The sequence below is a fragment of the Lontra canadensis genome, unplaced genomic scaffold (assembly GCF_010015895.1).
Source record: "Lontra canadensis isolate GAN:19392208 unplaced genomic scaffold, GSC_riverotter_1.0 scaffold122, whole genome shotgun sequence".
Classification (NCBI taxonomy): Eukaryota; Metazoa; Chordata; class Mammalia; order Carnivora; family Mustelidae; genus Lontra; species Lontra canadensis.
The window spans coordinates 3,057,480-3,075,929 of NW_022631116.1; the positions used below are offsets into that span (position 1 = coordinate 3,057,480).

An 18,450-nucleotide genomic window follows, 5' to 3' on the forward strand; every position below is an offset into this window, starting at 1 on the left:
GGAAATGTAATTCTGGTAGTAGGGGATAACCTGAGCGCAAATATACTAAACAACTGAACGTACCAGGATATATGGGGTCTGAGTTTTCTAAGATATTTTTAAGTTTATTGTCTATAAAAAGGTTTTGTAAGACTCTTCCTTGAGGAAAGTTGCCAGGTAAGTTCTTTGACACTTGAACTTCAATAATCAGGGAGAAAAGCAAGCTCCCATAAAGCTATTCAAAGGTAAGCCTGAGAGCAAACTAGCAGGATATCTGGGGGCTAGAAGCAGGGGTTCTCATTATTAGGGCCGTGGAAAATGTATTCAATACCGAGTCTGCGTGCATAAACATTTCTCCGGGAAGAGGGTCTTGAGCAGTCCTCAGCTTCTCACAGAAGTCAAGGCACCCCCCAAATGTGCAAAACCCCTGCCCGACCACATCTTCCGGGACCCTGGGGAGTAAACCCAGACAGGTCGGGGAAGACACGCAGCTTGGCAGCACGACCTCCGCTTTCAGAGGGCGCGGGGAAAGCCAGACTCTAGGATATGCTCCTTTGCTCTGACCGGTTCCCTGAGGTCTGTACTGCGCAAGAGACGCCCGGTCCCTCCTGCAGTTGGGAGTTCAAGACCCGCTTTCCCGAAGCCCGCCTCCCAGTGGGCTCCAGCCCGGGGCGTAGCAGGCTCGAATCTGCTCCCAGGCCCTGCACGAAGGCTGCAGCGCGTAACGAGCTGTGGTTCCAACGACTCGCACCCTCCTTCCCCACCTGGGCGAGGGACTGTGGGACCGGCCTCCACGGCAGCGCCGCGCCCCGGGATCCGCGCGCACTCATTTTCCTGGCGGAGGGAGCGGGCCTCGGCGGGCGCTGCGTCCTACAAGACGTGCTGACGTCGCGGAGGGCCGGCAGTCGGCTCGGGAGCGGCCGGCGCGCGCGTGTACGTTGGGCTTCGCTGCGAGGCAGGGAGGCGCGCACGGACCGTGGTTGTGCTGGTCCTAGGGCGGCGGCCGCCTCCGCAGCAGCACCCGGGGCTGAGGGGGCCGACGCGGCCGGACGAGCTGGGAATGGGGAGGACCGAGCCCCGCACCTTTCCCCGTCGCGCGTGCGGCTCCGGGGGCGCACAGTGACGGCTGCGGCGCCCCTGGCCGGGCAGCGCTGAGGCCGCTTCGCCAAGGGAGCATTCGGCCGGCGGCGGGCCGGGCCATGAGGAGCGGCCGGGGCCGGGCCAGGCCTCGCTGACCCCGGCCCCGCGCGGAGGCCTTCCCCGTTTCCGCTCCGGCCTCTCGGCATGAGTGTCCGCTCGGGCCGGGGGCCGCGGCTGCCCCAGTCCGGCGGCCCGTGGGCGCGCTCCGGGCCGGCGGGCCCGCGGTGCTGAGCCCCGCCCGCCTTGCGCCGCTGCCCGCTCGCCCGCCCGCCCGCCCGCCCGCTGTATGCCCCGGGGGCGCGGCCATGGAGGTGGTGGGCGACTTCGAGTACAGCAAGAGGGACCTCGTGGGACACGGGGCCTTCGCCGTGGTCTTCAGGGGGCGGCACCGCCAGGTGAGCCCGGCCGGCGGGGGCGAGGCCGGGGTCTAGTGGGCCGCGGCAGGACTGGGTGATCCTGAAACTTGGCGACGCCGCGGGCGCAGAGGCCCCTCGGGGTCGGATCGCCGCCCTGAGGCCTGCCATTGTGCGCGCTGTCAGTGTCGCGGGGTTTGTTTTGGTCGGGCGAGGATTGTTTTGAGGCCGAAGCCGCTAGGCAGCGCTCCACCTACCGACGGGCCGCTCGGCCTCTGATTTCCTCCTTGCAGAGTGCCTGGCAACCGGAGTGCACTTAGGGGCTCACCGTCCTGGCCCGCGGGGACGTGCCTTTCCACCTGAATGTGCCCAGGATACGAGTCCGAAAGGACAGTACGGTCCCCTGCCCAGCTCGGGGCTCGGGCGTGGACGCACCTTAGGTTTTTCCGCGCCCTGGGCTGCCAAGGCTTGTCACTTTTGAGTCGATAATTGCAGACCGAGCGGAAAACGGGCTGGTTTCCCGTTAGCCCGAGACTTTCTCAAACTCGGGGCGGGGTGGTATCGCATTTCCCGGCGTTGGTTCCTCTACGCGCGGATGAGCCCCGTACCACCTTCCCTTCGTGGGGTTAGACTGGCGGGTGGAAAAGATGGTTGGACGCTTCCTTTTTCCATCCCAGTAAACATGAACGCAAATTCAAAAATGTCTTAAAGCTCTTGCTGTTCCACAAACAGGGTCCCACGAGGTTTTCGAATCTAAAAAATTTGGGAAGAGCACGTAGTGAGTGGAAATAATCAGAGGCGTTTGAAATAATCAAATCCTTGTTGTTCGCAAGGGGCCTGTTAAAAGTGGGCTGGTTTTTGTTTTGTTTTGTTTTGTTTTGTTTTTTTGCTTATCAGAGTAATAAAAACTTACTTTCCTTTAATATGAGAATAACCGCAAACGCAACGGAAAGTAATTAAAAGAGGGCTAAATCTTGCCAGGCGATCAAATACCGCCTTCCAGTTTATTATCTGCATTTCTCTGTAACTTTAAAGTGGCTGTAAACTTTGTCCTTTGTTTCACTTCCTGCTGGTTACTATGTGGTCTTAGTAGTTACTGTTTTTAGTGGCTGTCTTGTAGGACATTAGCTTTTAATTTATGAAATCCTTTTCCTATTGGAGATTCAGATTCTTTTCCATCCCTCCCTCCCCCCAGTGTTTATGAATTTGCTAAGAACACCTTGTAGATGATGTTTCTGTAAAACAGTTTCCCGGAGTAACACTACTTTTCCTTTTCAGAAAACTGATTGGGAGGTAGCTATTAAAAGTATTAATAAAAAGAACTTGTCAAAATCACAAATACTGCTTGGGAAGGAAATTAAGATCTTAAAGGTATGTTGCTTTATGTGGTATTTCATACTGGGTTAAAACTTATTTTAAATTAATGCACGATGACATCTTTAGTAATTTTGGCGCTTGGAGCCAGGTTTGAGAATTTTCACCTGTTGCTCTCATTTTTGCATGCTCCGTTTTTTGAGACATTTGAGTATTCGGAAGCTATTTTTAAGAATAGATGTTTGTGGCCTGTGGCCCGCGCTTAGAGGAATTCTGTGAAGACTGATTTTAGCTTCTAATTTCTTCTTTTCTCTAGTTATTGTGTTACTGTTTGAGAAGAGGCACAGTCTTCTTATCCGTTTAGCCCTTCTCTTGATCTCTTTCAGGTGACACTTAAGTATTGGGGGGGGGTAGAATCTTTTTCTCCTTGTAAATCGAAAAAAAAATAAAAAAAAAATAAAAAAAATTTATTTACCTCGGAAGTGGTCTTTTTAGATCTCTCACAAGCAGTGTTATCCAAGTGAGGTGCTTTGGGGAAAAAAATCGTCACCCAGTCAAATACATGTGGAAAATCCTGTTTACTGCATACTTCTTAGAAAGTCACAAAGCACTTTGCTCAGTAAAGAAAATCTGAAAAATTGTGCAATAGAAACTGGCTTGGGTGTATTTAACTCTGTGTTCCCCAAGCTGATGTAAACATAGAGCTCTCACCTCACACCAGCTTTCATCAAAACTACTACTCTGTGGAGAGCTTTTTGGTAAGAATTACAGCTCTTTGAGCTAAGAATCATGCTTTATTTTCTTTCAGGCAAATAATGTACTCTTAAAAAGCACTTTGGAATTTCATGCCTTTATTGCTTTTAGAAATGTATATTGAATTCGAAAGACCCCCCCAGAGAGTCTGGTCCTACTAACTATGACATTTATTATGTCAATGAGAGTACTCACCTTGTTAAGAGTCTAAGAAACGATCTTGGTGAAGAAGCATTTAGGGTTCAGGTAGTTTGATTAGGCACATTTCCTCTTATTCTTTGTAGATTGAATTGTTCTAATCCAGTAACGGAAGTGTAGTATATAGAAAGAGTATATAGTACGTGTATGTGTGTGGACACTTAGTATTTATTTGCATATTAAGATATATTTATTAGAGCGATCACAAATATTTTAAATTCTCAATTTCCTTAACAGGAACTTCAGCATGAAAATATTGTAGCACTCTATGATGTTCAGGTACCTCCTCCTCATTATTATTATTATTATTATTATTATTATTTCTTAATTTGCACGTCAGTAAAGAACTTTGCTATTTCTTACAAATTTAAATGGATTGTAATAGAAATAGAAAATTGCCTTATTCTTGTTGGAAGGTATATAGTTTGAGTTACATGTTTATTAACTAAAAAACTGTTTAAAGTAGTGTAGAGGGATAGAGGGAATAATGTGCTGCACGAGTATAGTTATAGTTGTACTACAGGAGTAGTGTTGCTTTAGGTCAAGGAGAGGAATACTGATACCAGATCTAACATTTCTTTTTTTCCCTACCATTTCTGTAATAAATGTTGAAAGGACTGTTGTGGGCTATTTAAAAATCAGAGCTTTATTTTTACTGCAAAAACAACATTTGTTAATTATAGAGGTATTAGGAAAAAAATAAAAACAAAGAAAGCATACATATTCATCCCCTGATATATCTGTGTTTATCACCATGGCATACAATAGAGTTGAATTTTATTTGGAGGTGGGAAGGCAAGGTTCTGAGGTTCTCTTCTAAGGCAATATTTTTCCCCTTGGAAATCCTTTTAAAATGCCCAATTTTGGAGAAAATTACTATTTTGGGAGGGGCAGAGCACCAGAGTAAGTTGTTGTCTTATATTTAGGGGCCATATTGTGTTTTAAATTCTAGAATCACTCTTGTCTAGGGTGGTAGCCACTGTGTGAGAGCCACTGTGATCTGAGATCTGCGGGGCGGAGGGAGGGGGTGCGGCAGACTCGGCTTCTCCCTGGATTCTCGCTAGGATTCTCACTAGGACTAGAGTGCTTGATTTACTTTATTTCCTTCTTTTGTTTTTCTTAGTCTGGACAGTTGAATCCCAGTAAAGTAAATGGACTTGTTATATGAGCCTGCTGTATGTGTTTCTAGCTCAAACCTTTTCTGTGCACACTTCCATTACTCGAATTCATTTGTTTTCTAAAACTTGGAGTGACTACTATGTGCCAGGCATTGTTCTAAGGATTAGGAATAAAGCCGGGAGTAAAACAAAGTCCTTGCTTTCAGTGTGCTTAATTTTAGTGGGGTGACATAAAATGGACTATGAGACAAAAGGACAAAACGTCTTCATGTGCTTCTTTTTTGCATGTAGTGACTTTTCACATAGTCCTATCATACTACGAAGTATTTAACTAAACCCACGTTACAAGATGTTTCATTTTTTTTCCATTGTAGAAAGTGCTATGAGGATAATAAATAAATTCTGAGCATAGCTTGGATTCTTTACGTTCAGTTTCTAGCGTTGGAATCACCAGGGCAGATAAATAGCACACAGAGTTGTAAAGTTTTTGACTGTAGTGTGTGATTACTTTCCCCCAAAATTGCAATTTAAATTTCGTGTGCAGACTATGCGAGTGCTGTGGGGTGTGCTCATTATCTGTTTAAATAGGTGTAACTCATTCCTTTAAGAAATTGAAAGCAGCATAGCAAGAAATGGGAAAAAACTTTAAAGTCAAAACTAAAACTTATCTCACCATCCCTGGTTGAAATGTTGATTCTCCTCAGAGCTGTTTGTGTAGTTCATCTTACTCTCTGGAGACAGAGGGCACCAAGTGGTACAAGTCAGTGCCTGGTACAAAAATCGTTTAAATAATATTAACTCATAATTTCCCATTTTTTGAGAAGCACAGACAATCCTGTCAATTGCAGAGGAGATTTGGCTTTCAGAAAATAGAGAGTATACTTAGATTTCATTCTATTAGAAAAATGTTCTTAAGCACTAGCTTTGGTTGTAGAGTGAGATATTTGGGAGTAACAAGTACTCAGAAACCTGAATTATCAAACGATCAGGAATTTTAAGATGACTGCATTAAAATGTTTGTATTTTGTGGATTGTATACTACTAGAAATACGTACATTTATGAAATATCAGTCAAATACACTTTTGAGCATTTGGCTAAGGAGTAAACAGTCTTGACCTAATATTTTAGATTTGCTTCCTTAATTGCTTACAGTATGTTGGTAGAGACAGTACAGTAATTTTATCTACTTGAAACAAACATTGTTTTTCCTGGCCATCAATTTTGGAGATCTGTCTAAAGTTTATGGATACACTTTTATAAATTGAGAACTTCCAACACTGTAAAAAATCAAGTTTCAGTTTAGATGACTCTTAAAAAGCAACATGCTTTCCCTAATTAAAAAATTAATATATCCCCATAGTTAAAATAATCATTGTGAACATGAATAAATTAGAAAAGAAATAGCAGTTTTCAGAGATAAATTGAGTTTTCAAAATATATATATATGTAGCTATAATCATTTATACTTAGATTTTTAAGCTTTGCATTGTGAGGGACTTAATAATAGTATTTTTATATAAATGCAGCTCGTTTTATTAGACTTAGTGTATTTTGGATACCTTTTCATATCAACATAGTACCAGAGGGCTAAATGATAATTACTTAAAACCCAACTGTGGCCATTTGGGTTGTTTCTTATTTTTCTCTGTTAGAAACAGTGCTGCAGAGAAAGCTGTGTACATATCTTTGCTAATTTAAATGAGTGTTCCTGTAGAGTAAATTCCTGGTCATGGAATCATCTGGTAAAAGGTATTAGCATGTTGCCTTGCAGAAGGTTGTACCAATTTATTTTGATTTAATGACCTGGTTAGTTTTGTTTTTTTTTTTCCTTAAATCATTAATGCATTGACCATCTTCATGTTTTATTTGCTTTTTTGTATTTCTTCTGTGACTTTCCTTTTACCATTCTGTGATGCTTTTGTTGTGTTCATTGTTCTTACTGATTTCTTTGTAATTAGTATTTCTTGGATCAGTTAATGAGAGTATACAGGAATAGAGTGGTAAACAGAATAGAAATGGTCCTTGCCCTCTTGGAGCTTCCAGCATACTGGGGAAGAGGACACGAAGCAAATAGCTACTTATTCTAAGTGTGCACCATGCTGTGAAGGAGAAGAGGACAGTTAAGACCTTTGAGAAGAAAGCGTATGGGGGTGAGGGGAGTAGGGCTTCCCACTTTGTGGGGTGGGGAAGACTTGGTGAAGAAGTGGTGTTAAGCTTGAAGGAAGAGTGGGAGACGGCCAGGCTTAGGTAGGTGGGAGAAGGGCAGGTAAGAGCCCCAAGCAGAGGTCTTCTGTGTGAGCAGACGGGAAGGATGAGAGCTTGAGGAGCTGGGAGAAGCCTGGGTCAGGGGTTGGAGTGCAGGGGTGAGGGGAGGGGAGTGGTAGCTAGTGACGGCCTAAATGCTGGCAGGGGCCACAGGCAGTCTTGATTATGACTTCAGTGGCACTAAGGCACTGAAGACTTTTAAGAGCAGGAGAGAGATACCATTTCTGTTTTTCAAAAGATACCTATCTTTGAGCCTTCTGGGCATGAGATAAGTATTGTCAGGAGTACTTCACCGGCATACTTGTCAATTGTCAGGATAAATATCCACCACTAGGTAATTTTTAGTGTTGTGAGGAAAAGATGATTCATTTAATGAAATGGTGCTGGCAAAGCTCAGTTGTCTGAGAAAAAGTAGTATGGATCCCTATTCTCATCATTTTCTTTTTTTTTTTTTTAAGATTTTATTTATTTATTCGACAGAGAGATCACAAGTAGGCAGAGAGGCAGGCAGAGAGAGAGGAGGAAGCAGGCTCCCTGCTAAGCAGAGAGCCGGATGTGGGGCTCGATCCCAGGACTCTGGGATCACGACCTGAGCCGAAGGCAGAGGCTTTAACCAACACTTACCACCCAGGTGCCCCAATTCTCATCATTTTCCACAGTAATTCCCAAATGAATTAAATGAATTACAAAGAATTTAATTTCCAAATGACTTTAAATATATTTATATATTTATAAATATATATAAAGAGCAAGAGTCTTAGAATAATATATATATTTTAAGATTTTATTTTATTTATTTATTTATTTGAGACCGAGCACTAGCAGGGAGGTGAGTAGAGGGAGAGGGAGAAGCAGGCTCCCCACTGAGCAGGGAGCCTGATGTGGGGCTTGATCCCAGGACCCTGAGATCATGGCCTGAGCTGAAGGCAGACGCTTGACCAACTGAGCCACCCAGAGCCCCAAGAATCTTAGAATAATATTTAGATGACTATAATTCAAGAGTTGGAAAGGCATTTCAAATCAAGAAACCCAGAAGCTATAGAATTTTTCAAAAGTTGCCTTATGGTAAATAGTACCATGAACAAGTTGACAGCCATAAAAAGGAACAAACTTGATACCTGCCACAGCATATGAATTTTAAACATTAGCTTGTGTTTCAGTGTCCCGATGGGGTGGGGGCCTGTGGTGCAGGTCCTAAAAGAATTCACTCAGCACGGAACAGAGGAGGTAGACGTTTGCTGAATATGCCGAAAGGGAGCAGCGTGCAGGATGGAAGGGAGAGGAGGAGGTCTTTGGAGGAGGCCGTGGTGGGGGCTGTAGTTATAAGGCAGAGTAAAGAGGTAGGGGCACGTATGGAACTTTCCCTCTTTTGGTAAATGTACATGGTTACGTTGGTCACTTGGGCTCTGTGGCCATTTTGAGGCGGGTCGCTTAAGGAGCCTGTTTGCAGTGTGGTGGTCACTGTGGGTCTTTCTGTCTGGCTCACGTTTCCATTGCTCAAGCCTGTTGCCTAAAAGTGGCCTCTGCAGTGCTGAGGAAAAGAAGCCAGCTATATACAGCTCCCATATATGATTCCGTGTTCGTGAGCTCTGAGAAGAGGCAGAACGGAGTGAGGGCGGTAGAAGTCAGGGAAAGGCGCAGGAGAGGGTGGGGCCTCAAGGGAGCTGGACAGCCAAGGGGATGAAAGAACTTTCTGGGATGATGGAAATGATCTGTCTTTCGATTGGAAGGGTGGTTACATGGGTCTATTCATTTGTCGAAACCCCTGAGATGTACACTTCAACCTGTGTATGTTGATGAATATACATTATACCATAATAAAATTTTTAAAAAGAGGAAGTATTTACAACACAACAGATACCAGGCTAATATCTCAAACATATAAATCGTCTCACAAATTGGTAAGGAAAAGATAACCCAAAGAGACAGTAAGCAAAGGATACAAATTGTTGGTTCTCATAAGAGAAATAAAGATGGCTAATGTATGAAATGATATTCATGAACAAGTGGTCAGGGAAATGTAAAGAAACAGTGAGATGTCCCCTCTCACACATCCCTTTGGCAAATTAAAAAGTGCCTCAGTTCCTACTGGTGGAAATGAGGAGGAGGTGTACAGTGTTCTCATGGATCGCTGGTAGAAATGGGAGTTGTTAGAACATTTTTGGTATGCTGTTGGACAATATTTTGCTTCCACACCCTGTAAGAATATTCTTAATGTTGCAGTCAGACCAGTCCCGGTGATTATGTAAGTCAGGGCTTGTTGGTCCTTTGCTCGGGCTCTGCAGCAGCTCCCCATTTTTATCAAAGTAAACGCCCAAGTCCTTATTTGCACAGCATAACCCTATTATCTCTGACCCGGCTCCTAGTTCCCTGGGCTTGCTGCTGCTGCTCTGTCCACGGGGGCCTTCAGCATGGTCCCGGTAGCAGTCCTTTCTCAGGGCCCTCCTCTTCCTTTCCCCTAAGGCCTTTCTTCCCAGGTACACCGTATATACGGATATAGACATATTCTTAGCCTCTTTGAGGTCTTTAAACAAGGGTTATGTTTTCAACAAGTGCATTTCAGCTTTCTTCAGCCACCCTCAGTAGAATCGCAGTCCCCTCCCCAGCACTGTCTCCCTTCCCTACTTGTTTTTCAAAGCACTCATCACCCTCTAACAGATTTTATATACTCAATTCTTTTGTTCGGTGTCTCTCCCTGACTCTTACCTCTTAGAACTGAAGCTGATCGAGAATAGGGCATCTGTCTCTATCCTCACCACCTAGAACAGTGTCTTGTATATAGTGGGCAGTTAAAAAATATTTGAATGTTGCCATTAGAAATACACACTTTTTACTACGAGAAAGTTGTGAAAAGATACATACCAGCTGGAAATACTGACTATTTGGAGGGGTGGAGATAAGCAAAAATGTGGAAATGGATTATGTTAAAACGTACAAAAATGTAAATATATGCCCTGTTTGCGTGTGAGTGTACGTATGAAGGCGTAAACCATCAGGTCAGTCTCAGATGGTGAGATGAAGGTGATTGTTTACTTCTTTCAAATGTGTTGTATCTTAAGGTCTTGCAATAAACACTTTGTAATTGAGGAATAAAAGCGATTTTCTTTTTTTGTGGGGGAGTATTCACTTCTGCTTTCTTTCTTTCTGTAATGCTTGGGCAGTCTTCTGATTATGAATTTGCATTCCAGGTCCTTTAATGCCAGTAAGGGAGTACATACATTTAAATATTTGATTTAACCATTATGGTTAGGAAAAGGAATATTCTCTGTTATAAATCAGTGGGCATAGGTGTCTGTTAAAGTATGTAAACCACTAGCTACTCTGGAGAATGGGTAGGGGTGGGTACGGGGACACCATGGGTGAGGGGTCTGGGTGATAGCGGTGGCACCCCTGGAAATGGAGAGGCCTAGACGGATGGGTGAGACATTTAGGAGACAGGGCTGATAGTAGCTCTATGAGGTGAAGAAGAGGAAATCTGAGTTGTCAGCTCTTTGTTGTATGTATTGCTGTATGTTTTTCCCGGTTTGCCTGTCTCTCTTCTGGTGGGGGCAGTAGGGAGGAGGGAGTTTTTAGCATCTCTTTGGTATATGGAAATTATTGTGTAGTAGTATTTGTCCATCTGTTTTTTTTTTTTTAATTCTTTTTTTAAGATTTTATTTATTTGAGAGAGAGAGAGGGAGAGCATGAGAGGGGAGAAGGTCAGAGAGAAGCAGACTCCCCGTGGAGCTGGGAGCCCGATCTGGGACTCGATCCCGGGATGCCAGGATCATGACCTGAGCCGAAGGCAGTGGTTTAACTAGCCCAGCCATCCTGAGGCCCTGCATCTGTTCTTTAATAGCCTCTAGGTTTCATATCACGTAGGGAGTTCTCCACTATGAAATTATAAAAATGACCTTCTGCCATTTTCTTCTAGTCTTTGTGGTTTTGGTTTTTCGTATTTATGTCTTTGGTCTCTGGAATTTATGTGCAGAGAAATGATAGAGGGGCTCATCTGATTTTTCAGAAGGTTAACCCAAACTTTTACCTGTTGTTGAGTACAACTGCAGAAGAGGGTGATACCTTCTGTGGGCCTGTTGCAAAGAATCAGACAATTTGAAGAATTACAGCAAATCGGGTTTAGATTAGGGAAGTCCTTTGTTATCACTTATTAAGTTTGTAACTTGGGCCCCAGGGTCCATGAGCACCTGGCGCCGGGAGTCCCAAATGGACCAGGTTTGACCACTCACCACTAACAAAATACAAAGGCAGAGAAACGAGTGGTGGTGAAACGAGAAAGGAGCTTTTCAGTGCGGCCAACACTGGGAAGACAGCCTAGAGTAACTCTCAAAAGACGGTCTCCAGAGTGCTGAAAATACTTCAGGGTTCATGTAAGGAAAATGTGGGGCAAAGATTGGTCGGTACATGCAAGTGGACAGGAAAGGCCACCCTTAGGTGACCTGGGCGCTTTCCGAAGGTCACCTGATTAACGTAACAAAAGAGCCCTTAATCTCTCATCCCTTAGGAGGTTACAAGGATTTTCTTTCTTCTTTTACGAGTAACCCATAGGAGTCACCTAAGGGGTGGAGAATGAATCAGGAAGAGTATCAGACAAATGGTGAGGGGTGGGTGTCGGGAGTCCAGACTTTGCTTTCAATTTTTCTCATGCTCTTTACTGAATTGTTTTGTTACTTTAGTTTCTCCCTTTCTGATCCTGAGCATCTGAATTCTGCTGGAAAGAGCACCTAGTCATGCCATCTGGTTTTTAAATTCACTTTGTCTTTATTGTTCTTTCAAATTACAGAAGTAATAGGCCCTTGGTGGAAAAACAATTTAAGTAGTCTAGCAGTATATAAAGTAAAAAAGAGATGCCCTCTGCTGATAGCTCCCTTTATTTCTTTTTCCAGAAAAAACCCACTGTTGTGCGTCCTTCAAAAGACTTTATTTTTTATTTATAAACACCACCCCCTTGGTAAAGGGAGATGATAACCCAAGCCGGCTTACTCATAGGATGCTCTCAGGCTGGCTAATACAATGTAAACCCAAGGAGAATAATCCTGAGGATTGTGTTTTTAGTTGAACAAATGGTGTTTTAAATTGTTTCATCTAAATTTTTGTATTCTGGCATAGAGTTCTTCATAATAATGCCTTGCTTTTTTTTTTTTTTTTCCTTCTTAGGGATTTTCTATCTTATTAAGGAGTTTGAGTAGGGAAATGATAAATTGACATTCATTGTGTTTAATTCTGTGGATGGAAGTTCCCCGGGGAGGAGTTGAGGATGAGGATTTCCTGAGTTTTAGTCCAGGAGATCAGATGTGTGTTCAGCTTTGGGATACCCTCCGTAGTCTGGCTCACAGGCCCGTTGGCCTCGTTTCTTGGCCTTTCTGACCCTCCAAGTACCTCTTCGAGTCCCACCCTAGTTCCTGACTACCATCGGCATTTCAGTTTGTCCGCAGACACCCTAAGTGTCTGTTTGCTCTTTTTGCGGACTCTTTCCTGGCTCTCGGAGCTTACTCGTGCTCCAGATGTCTTATGTGCTTCGCATAAAACATGTGTGCCATTTTGTAATGGAGGGGGGTGTTCAAGAGAAAATGATCGAACCTTTGGAGGTTTGTATGGCTTTAAATGTGGGCAAGAGAAGACTTGCATGAGACATCAAGGATGTTAAAATATTTCTTTCCCTGTCTTCGTGTGGAGTCAACAGTTAGCCCTCCCTAAGGAATTCCTAGTTGTCTCTTGTCTTCAGTAGTTAGGATGTGGTGCTATTGTATGGTAAAGCAATACTGATTTGAGATATTATTTTTGTACTTCCTACTTAGGGAGATGAAGACTGTGGTTTAATGAGATCGCAGTATTTTTAGGGATGGTAAGGCATTTTGTTATGGATTTGATCAGGTTAGATGGCTAAACATAGACCGATTCACCATAAACATGATTTAGCTAAATTAGAAATGTATTTTTGTTTTTGTTTATGATAAAAGGAAATAAGTATTTCTTGCAGACTTGCTTTTCTGGCCTGCTGGGAGCTGACGGCTCTCCACTTCCTTCCTGCTCATGGGAGTGCTGCTGTTTAAGGAAACCAGCTGTCTGTTTCAGGCTTTCGTCTTGGCTCTCCATGCTGGGTGTGATCCCGCTTGGGCAGGACTGTGGTTCCTGGTTCCCCAGCACAGAGCAGAAGGCGCTGCCATTCTTCTCAACTTCCAAATGCCTCCGTGTGAGGGCGGCGGGGGCTGGGGCTCAAAGAATTGGGTACAGTGTGTTTGAATTTTTTGTCTAGTCCTCTGGAGAATTAAGTGAAGTAAATCATCCCAAGTCACAGAGTTTCTTGCAGAACGTAATTTAGCTCTTGACTTGTGGCATCCAGACCCTTGGCGAACTCCGTGAAACCACTCTGTGGCCGTCCCTGTATGGCTTCTCGTTGCTCTAGACTAGAAGCACTGAGATGCCAGTTTTTATTTCCAGTTAGTGTGACCTGATAACTTTATTGATAAAATCCAATAAAAACAAATAGTTGTAAAAATGAAGTTAAGAAAGACCTACAAACAGCTGTCCAAAGTTTTGATTATTAGGTTTAGCAGACATAAAATTATTTTGTTAAATTGCTTTAAGCCTTTTAAAATTTCTTATGTTTAGTTTCTATAATTATCTCATGTGGGCTAGTACCAAATAATTCCCTGATTGGCGCTGGTTCTTGAACTACACTCTGAGGGATACTGCCTTACCTCTCCTCTTATCCTCTGCCAGAACTCCTCATTCTTACATTTAGGATATAAGTGAAGCCAAGTGCTTTTGGGAAGGGCTATATCTTGAATCACATTTGAACACTCTCTCCAGTTAGGCTATAGGAAGCACAATTTAAAATTTAATTAACACTGTAAAAATTATTATTGAACAATCAAGAAGCCAGTCTGTGAATTACCCAGGCAACGGATCTGGATATCATATAGTATATGACTTTGAGAGATGTAGTAAAATTTCTGAAATCAGTTCCTTAAAAATCAGTCTGTTACCAAGACATGTGAGGAAATAAATGTCTTTCCTTTGCCAACAATTCCCAGATAATGTGATTGCTTCCAAATAAACATAAGAATCAGAAAAACAAAAACATAATCATCCTGGGTCATGTATTCCAGAAATCAGATTGTGCATTTAGCATTGCTAGATAGGATTATGCAATCATTGCTCAAAACGTAAACTTTCCAAAGTGGAAGTGCTTTTCTGAGGAGCAGAGACTCCTTCCTGCCCCCCACAAATTTACCATAGCTATGACCAAACAATGAATCTTTCTTTAGTTCTTTCCATAAACAGAATTGAACAAAATGACTATATTAGTGTCATCAAAACTTGGCTTGGCTTTGAAGTTGGGATGCTTAAATTATTGTGTTGGGATTTTAAATTTCACTTATTAATAGATTTTATGATTTTATTTTACTTGTTAAATAATGAATAAGTATAGTATTTTTATTAACTGCCATTATTTTTTAAAATTTGTGCTTCATTCTTTCTCTAAATTCTATTTAATGTTTACTTTTCAGGAATTACCCAACTCTGTCTTTCTGGTGATGGAGGTAGGTAGTATATGTGCTGTTTAATTTACTTCAAATTCCTACTGGTTAATATGTACTTTAAAGTGGACAGTAGATTGTTATTTGAAATTTTGAATTAATAAAGTCCATTTAGTGACTTAGATTCTACTTTATAAGGAATATATAATTTAAAATCTTTATACCATAATTTGTGATTTTTCAGGCTAGATTTACATTATATAGAAACTATTTTTAATTAAAATTAGCTGATCATGATTTGAATTAATCTTGAGTCAGTTTCCTTATTGTAATTATCTTTTCTTTTATGTATCAGTACTGCAATGGTGGAGACCTGGCAGATTATTTGCAAGGTAATTTTTGTCTGTCAGTGTTCAATAAAGATAGTGCTGTGGTCTGTTGAATCCTCAGAGTTACTTTCAAAATAATGCTGACCCTGTTTTCTGCACTTGTACAGAAATGTTCAATAAATATTTGTGTATCTGTTTAAGTGTGATTACTTTGCTGACCAAATGTTGTTTATTGTGGTTTTATTCCTAAACTTGTGGATAAGTGCTTCCCTCTCTCTGATACTGTTGGAGAGATGGGTCCTCTCCCCAAGAGAGAAAAAGACCAGATGGTTCTCATCTTCAAGAGACTCTCCTGTGTTGCCAGCAGTGAACCTTTAGTCCCTTTCATTTCTTTCAAAAAAAAAAAAAAAAAATCACAATGCAAAAAATATACCCAAGAATGTGTTTATCAATGTGAATCTTTCTTGTAAATTAAAAAGTTACAAAGGATTAGTTAAAAGTAACATTGAAATTTTTCGTGGCAGAGGTAAGATTTTAGTACTAGATGTGCTTGAAATTCTGTATCCAGAATGTGTATGGGCAGGATGGATATAAGGCATTCAGATCAAATTGTGTCTGTCTCGCACAAGTATGTTTAAAATTGTGTTATATGAGGCTAGCTGTTGATCCCTTCAAATGCAAGGGAAATATGCAAAAAAATCTCAACCTCCAAACTGGTCATGGTGGTTGATGGTGACCTTAAGACTTACAAAGGGTGTGGACAGTTTATGAGAACATGATTAAAATGTTCAATTTCACCTAGTAATTACGGAGTGCAACTGAAAGTGAGCTTTGAAAAATCTTTGAAATATGAAACATCACTGACTTTCAAAAGCTGCACAAAGATTAATAGGAAGAGCCCTGGGAGTGTTGCCCCTGTGCCTGCTTGGTGCAGTGGTGGGTGAGGTGGCCCCTGGGCGCCAAGCTCCTTGCAGCCCATGGTGGCGGCGGGCCTGGGTGCATAGGGGACGCCGACGACCATGGACACCACACGGTCCACCACCAGCAGAGCTCCCGCGGCCCGCATACATCAGCTGGCTGGCTGGGCACCGCAACTGCCACCTCGAAGAAGGAGCAGAGCGGGAGTCCTGTTCGTCCTGATGGGCGAGAGGCAGCCCTGAGGGGAGCAGAGACCCCATCTGGTCCCGCGCGCTCCTGCCCTGAGGGGACCGATGCTCCGTGGCTCCTGCTTACCTGGGCCAGTGCCGCCTGCCCTGCCCGCTGTGGGCCCTTCGCAGTAGCTGAGCAAGAGCGGCAGGACCCCTCCGGAGCCAGCACGCCTTAGGGAGGCACTGGGGACAGAGACAGTGTTTGGAAGCTTGGTTTTTGGCTGATTGTTGCGGAAGGAGAGGAGGGAGTGAGTGACTGAAGGAAGGAAGGAAAGGAAGGAGAAGAAGGAAAGGAATGAAAGAAGGAAATTGGTATCCCTGCCCCCATTTAAAAAAAAACTTACAAATAGTGGAAGCCCTGCCTGAGTCCTTCCCTAGTCCCACTCCTGTCCTTACTCCCTTACCTTGAATTTGGGAGTTTATTGCATGTGTAGTTTTGTGTTTTTTCCAACTAAGATTCTTTTTTTTTAATCCTTATTTTATATATATATATATCTATCTATCTCCCCCAAATGTCAGTTGCTAGTAGATAGAATGCGGTGAGACAGGCACTTTCATTGACCATTGGCAGAAAGAAGTTCAAGCTTGAAAACACCCTGCTTCTGCTTGCCGAGTCAGAGAATCTCGAGTTCCTTGCCGTTCTCAGTGATCCGGGTAAAAGCACCTTCCACCCGGGTCAGATTGAGTGGCTCCCTATCAGTTTGGTGCCCTCATTAGAGTGTCAGTTTCCCTCAGTAACAGAAGTCCTCCTCGCTGATGCAGGCACTGCTGCTGGTGTTGCAGACTTAGGTTAGCTTCCGCAGCAGTTTCCTGTGTTATGTTGAGCTCCTATTTGATATTACAGAGCAGGAGTGTTGGAACAGGAGACCCGTGAGTGAGGCCTTCACGAGCTTGAGTGTTGGAGTCAGACAAGCTTGTTTACAGCAGGGCCCCCTTCACAGCGCTTGACTGCTTTGGTTTTGCCCAAGTCCTTGAACCGCTCCCTGGTCCCTCTCTGCCACAGTCCTTAAAGGAATCCCTTGTTGTTTGAAAACACTTGTAAAGACATAGAAAAGAAATCCAGACCTCAAGGAATTTTCCAGAGTTAAACCACCCAGTAAGATAGCCACCAACCTCATGGGGCTACAGAGCTCTTAAAGTGTGGGCTAGTCCGAAGACAATGTGCAAATGTGAATGTATTTGATTTTGAACATTTCAAGGAAGAAAGCAGTGATATCTCACTGAGGATTTTATGTTGATTACAAGTGAAATTGTTTTGGGTGTATTAGATTAGATATATGTTATGTAAACCTGTTTCTTCTTAGTTTTTAAAATGTGGCTACTAGAAAATTTGCTTTGATAAGTAAAATGCCATTCACATTTTCAAAAGCCAGAAAGCAGATTCTGTGGGTTGTAAGTTAAAAACATTTTAAATTAATTAGCAAGTCGTACTTTAACATGCATTCTGGCAGGATTCATTGAGTGTGGCAGCTGTGCTGAGTCTCCTCCCTCTGGGCTAACTTGCTCAAGAATTTATTTATTTGGAATAGTTTTGATGTTGGCCATGCCTTTGAAATACTTAGTTTTTAACATGCAAAATTCAGTTTATGGGGTTGTGTTGAGAAGTATGCATTCCATGTTCATAGAACTATGTGAATGTTTACTATAGTTTGTGTTCAAAAACAGCTTAAACTAGATCACTCATCCCCCTCCCCCAAGAACAGTGCTAGAATCTGGACTCTGAAGCAAATAAATTTTAAGTATACTCAATTGTATGTAATGAGGCAAAAATTCAAGTTCGAGCAGCTGCAGTCATTTAAAGTAGCCCTAGAATGAAAACGTAAATGAATGAAATGGAAAACTGTTCATTCTAATTTTTGCAAAGTAACTTAAGTAAAACATTACAAAAATAAAGATCTAATCATTGGTTTGACCCACCCACTAAGATCTGGAAGAATACGCTCCATATTTTTAGCAGTGCTTATTTCCAAGGGATGGCATATGGAAGATACCACTTTTTATGTATTTTAGTGTATTTATATTTCTTTTTGTTTTCAGTGAACATCAAGAAAAGAGCCCCAAAGGATAAAAAAAAAAAAAAAAAGTAAAACAGAAAAAACTATTTATAAACCATGGGGACTTACCTTATTTGAAGATGTTAAGGACATAAAATGTCATTATATGTCTAAAATGATCTTAAAACATTTCATTTGTCCCAAGTATAACATTATTTTTATCTTCTTAATTGCATATGGAAAGTTTATGTAGATCATATTCTAGAGTTGTATGTTCACATACAGAAGTATGTTCACAAATGATTTAGTAGGGAGGGTCATGGATATTAAATCCCTAATGTAGATTCAAGGAATCACACTTGTGACTTTTAGATCCA

General features: G+C 42.4%; 1 protein-coding gene across 2 annotated transcripts in view; it reads left to right on the forward strand.

Moving 5' to 3' along the window:
• The first annotated feature begins 1,381 nt into the window (after window positions 1-1,381).
• The window catches only part of ULK2 (unc-51 like autophagy activating kinase 2), an 82,183-nt gene continuing 65,114 nt past the window's right edge, over window positions 1,382-18,450 (forward strand). For both annotated transcript variants that reach the window (XM_032841340.1, XM_032841341.1), the window contains exons 1-5: window positions 1,382-1,514; window positions 2,751-2,843; window positions 3,975-4,016; window positions 14,633-14,665; window positions 14,958-14,994. In XM_032841340.1, coding sequence (XP_032697231.1) covers window positions 1,425-1,514; window positions 2,751-2,843; window positions 3,975-4,016; window positions 14,633-14,665; window positions 14,958-14,994 — 295 coding nt within the window. In that variant the 5' untranslated portion in view covers window positions 1,382-1,424. The remainder of the gene's footprint in view (window positions 1,515-2,750; window positions 2,844-3,974; window positions 4,017-14,632; window positions 14,666-14,957; window positions 14,995-18,450) is intronic.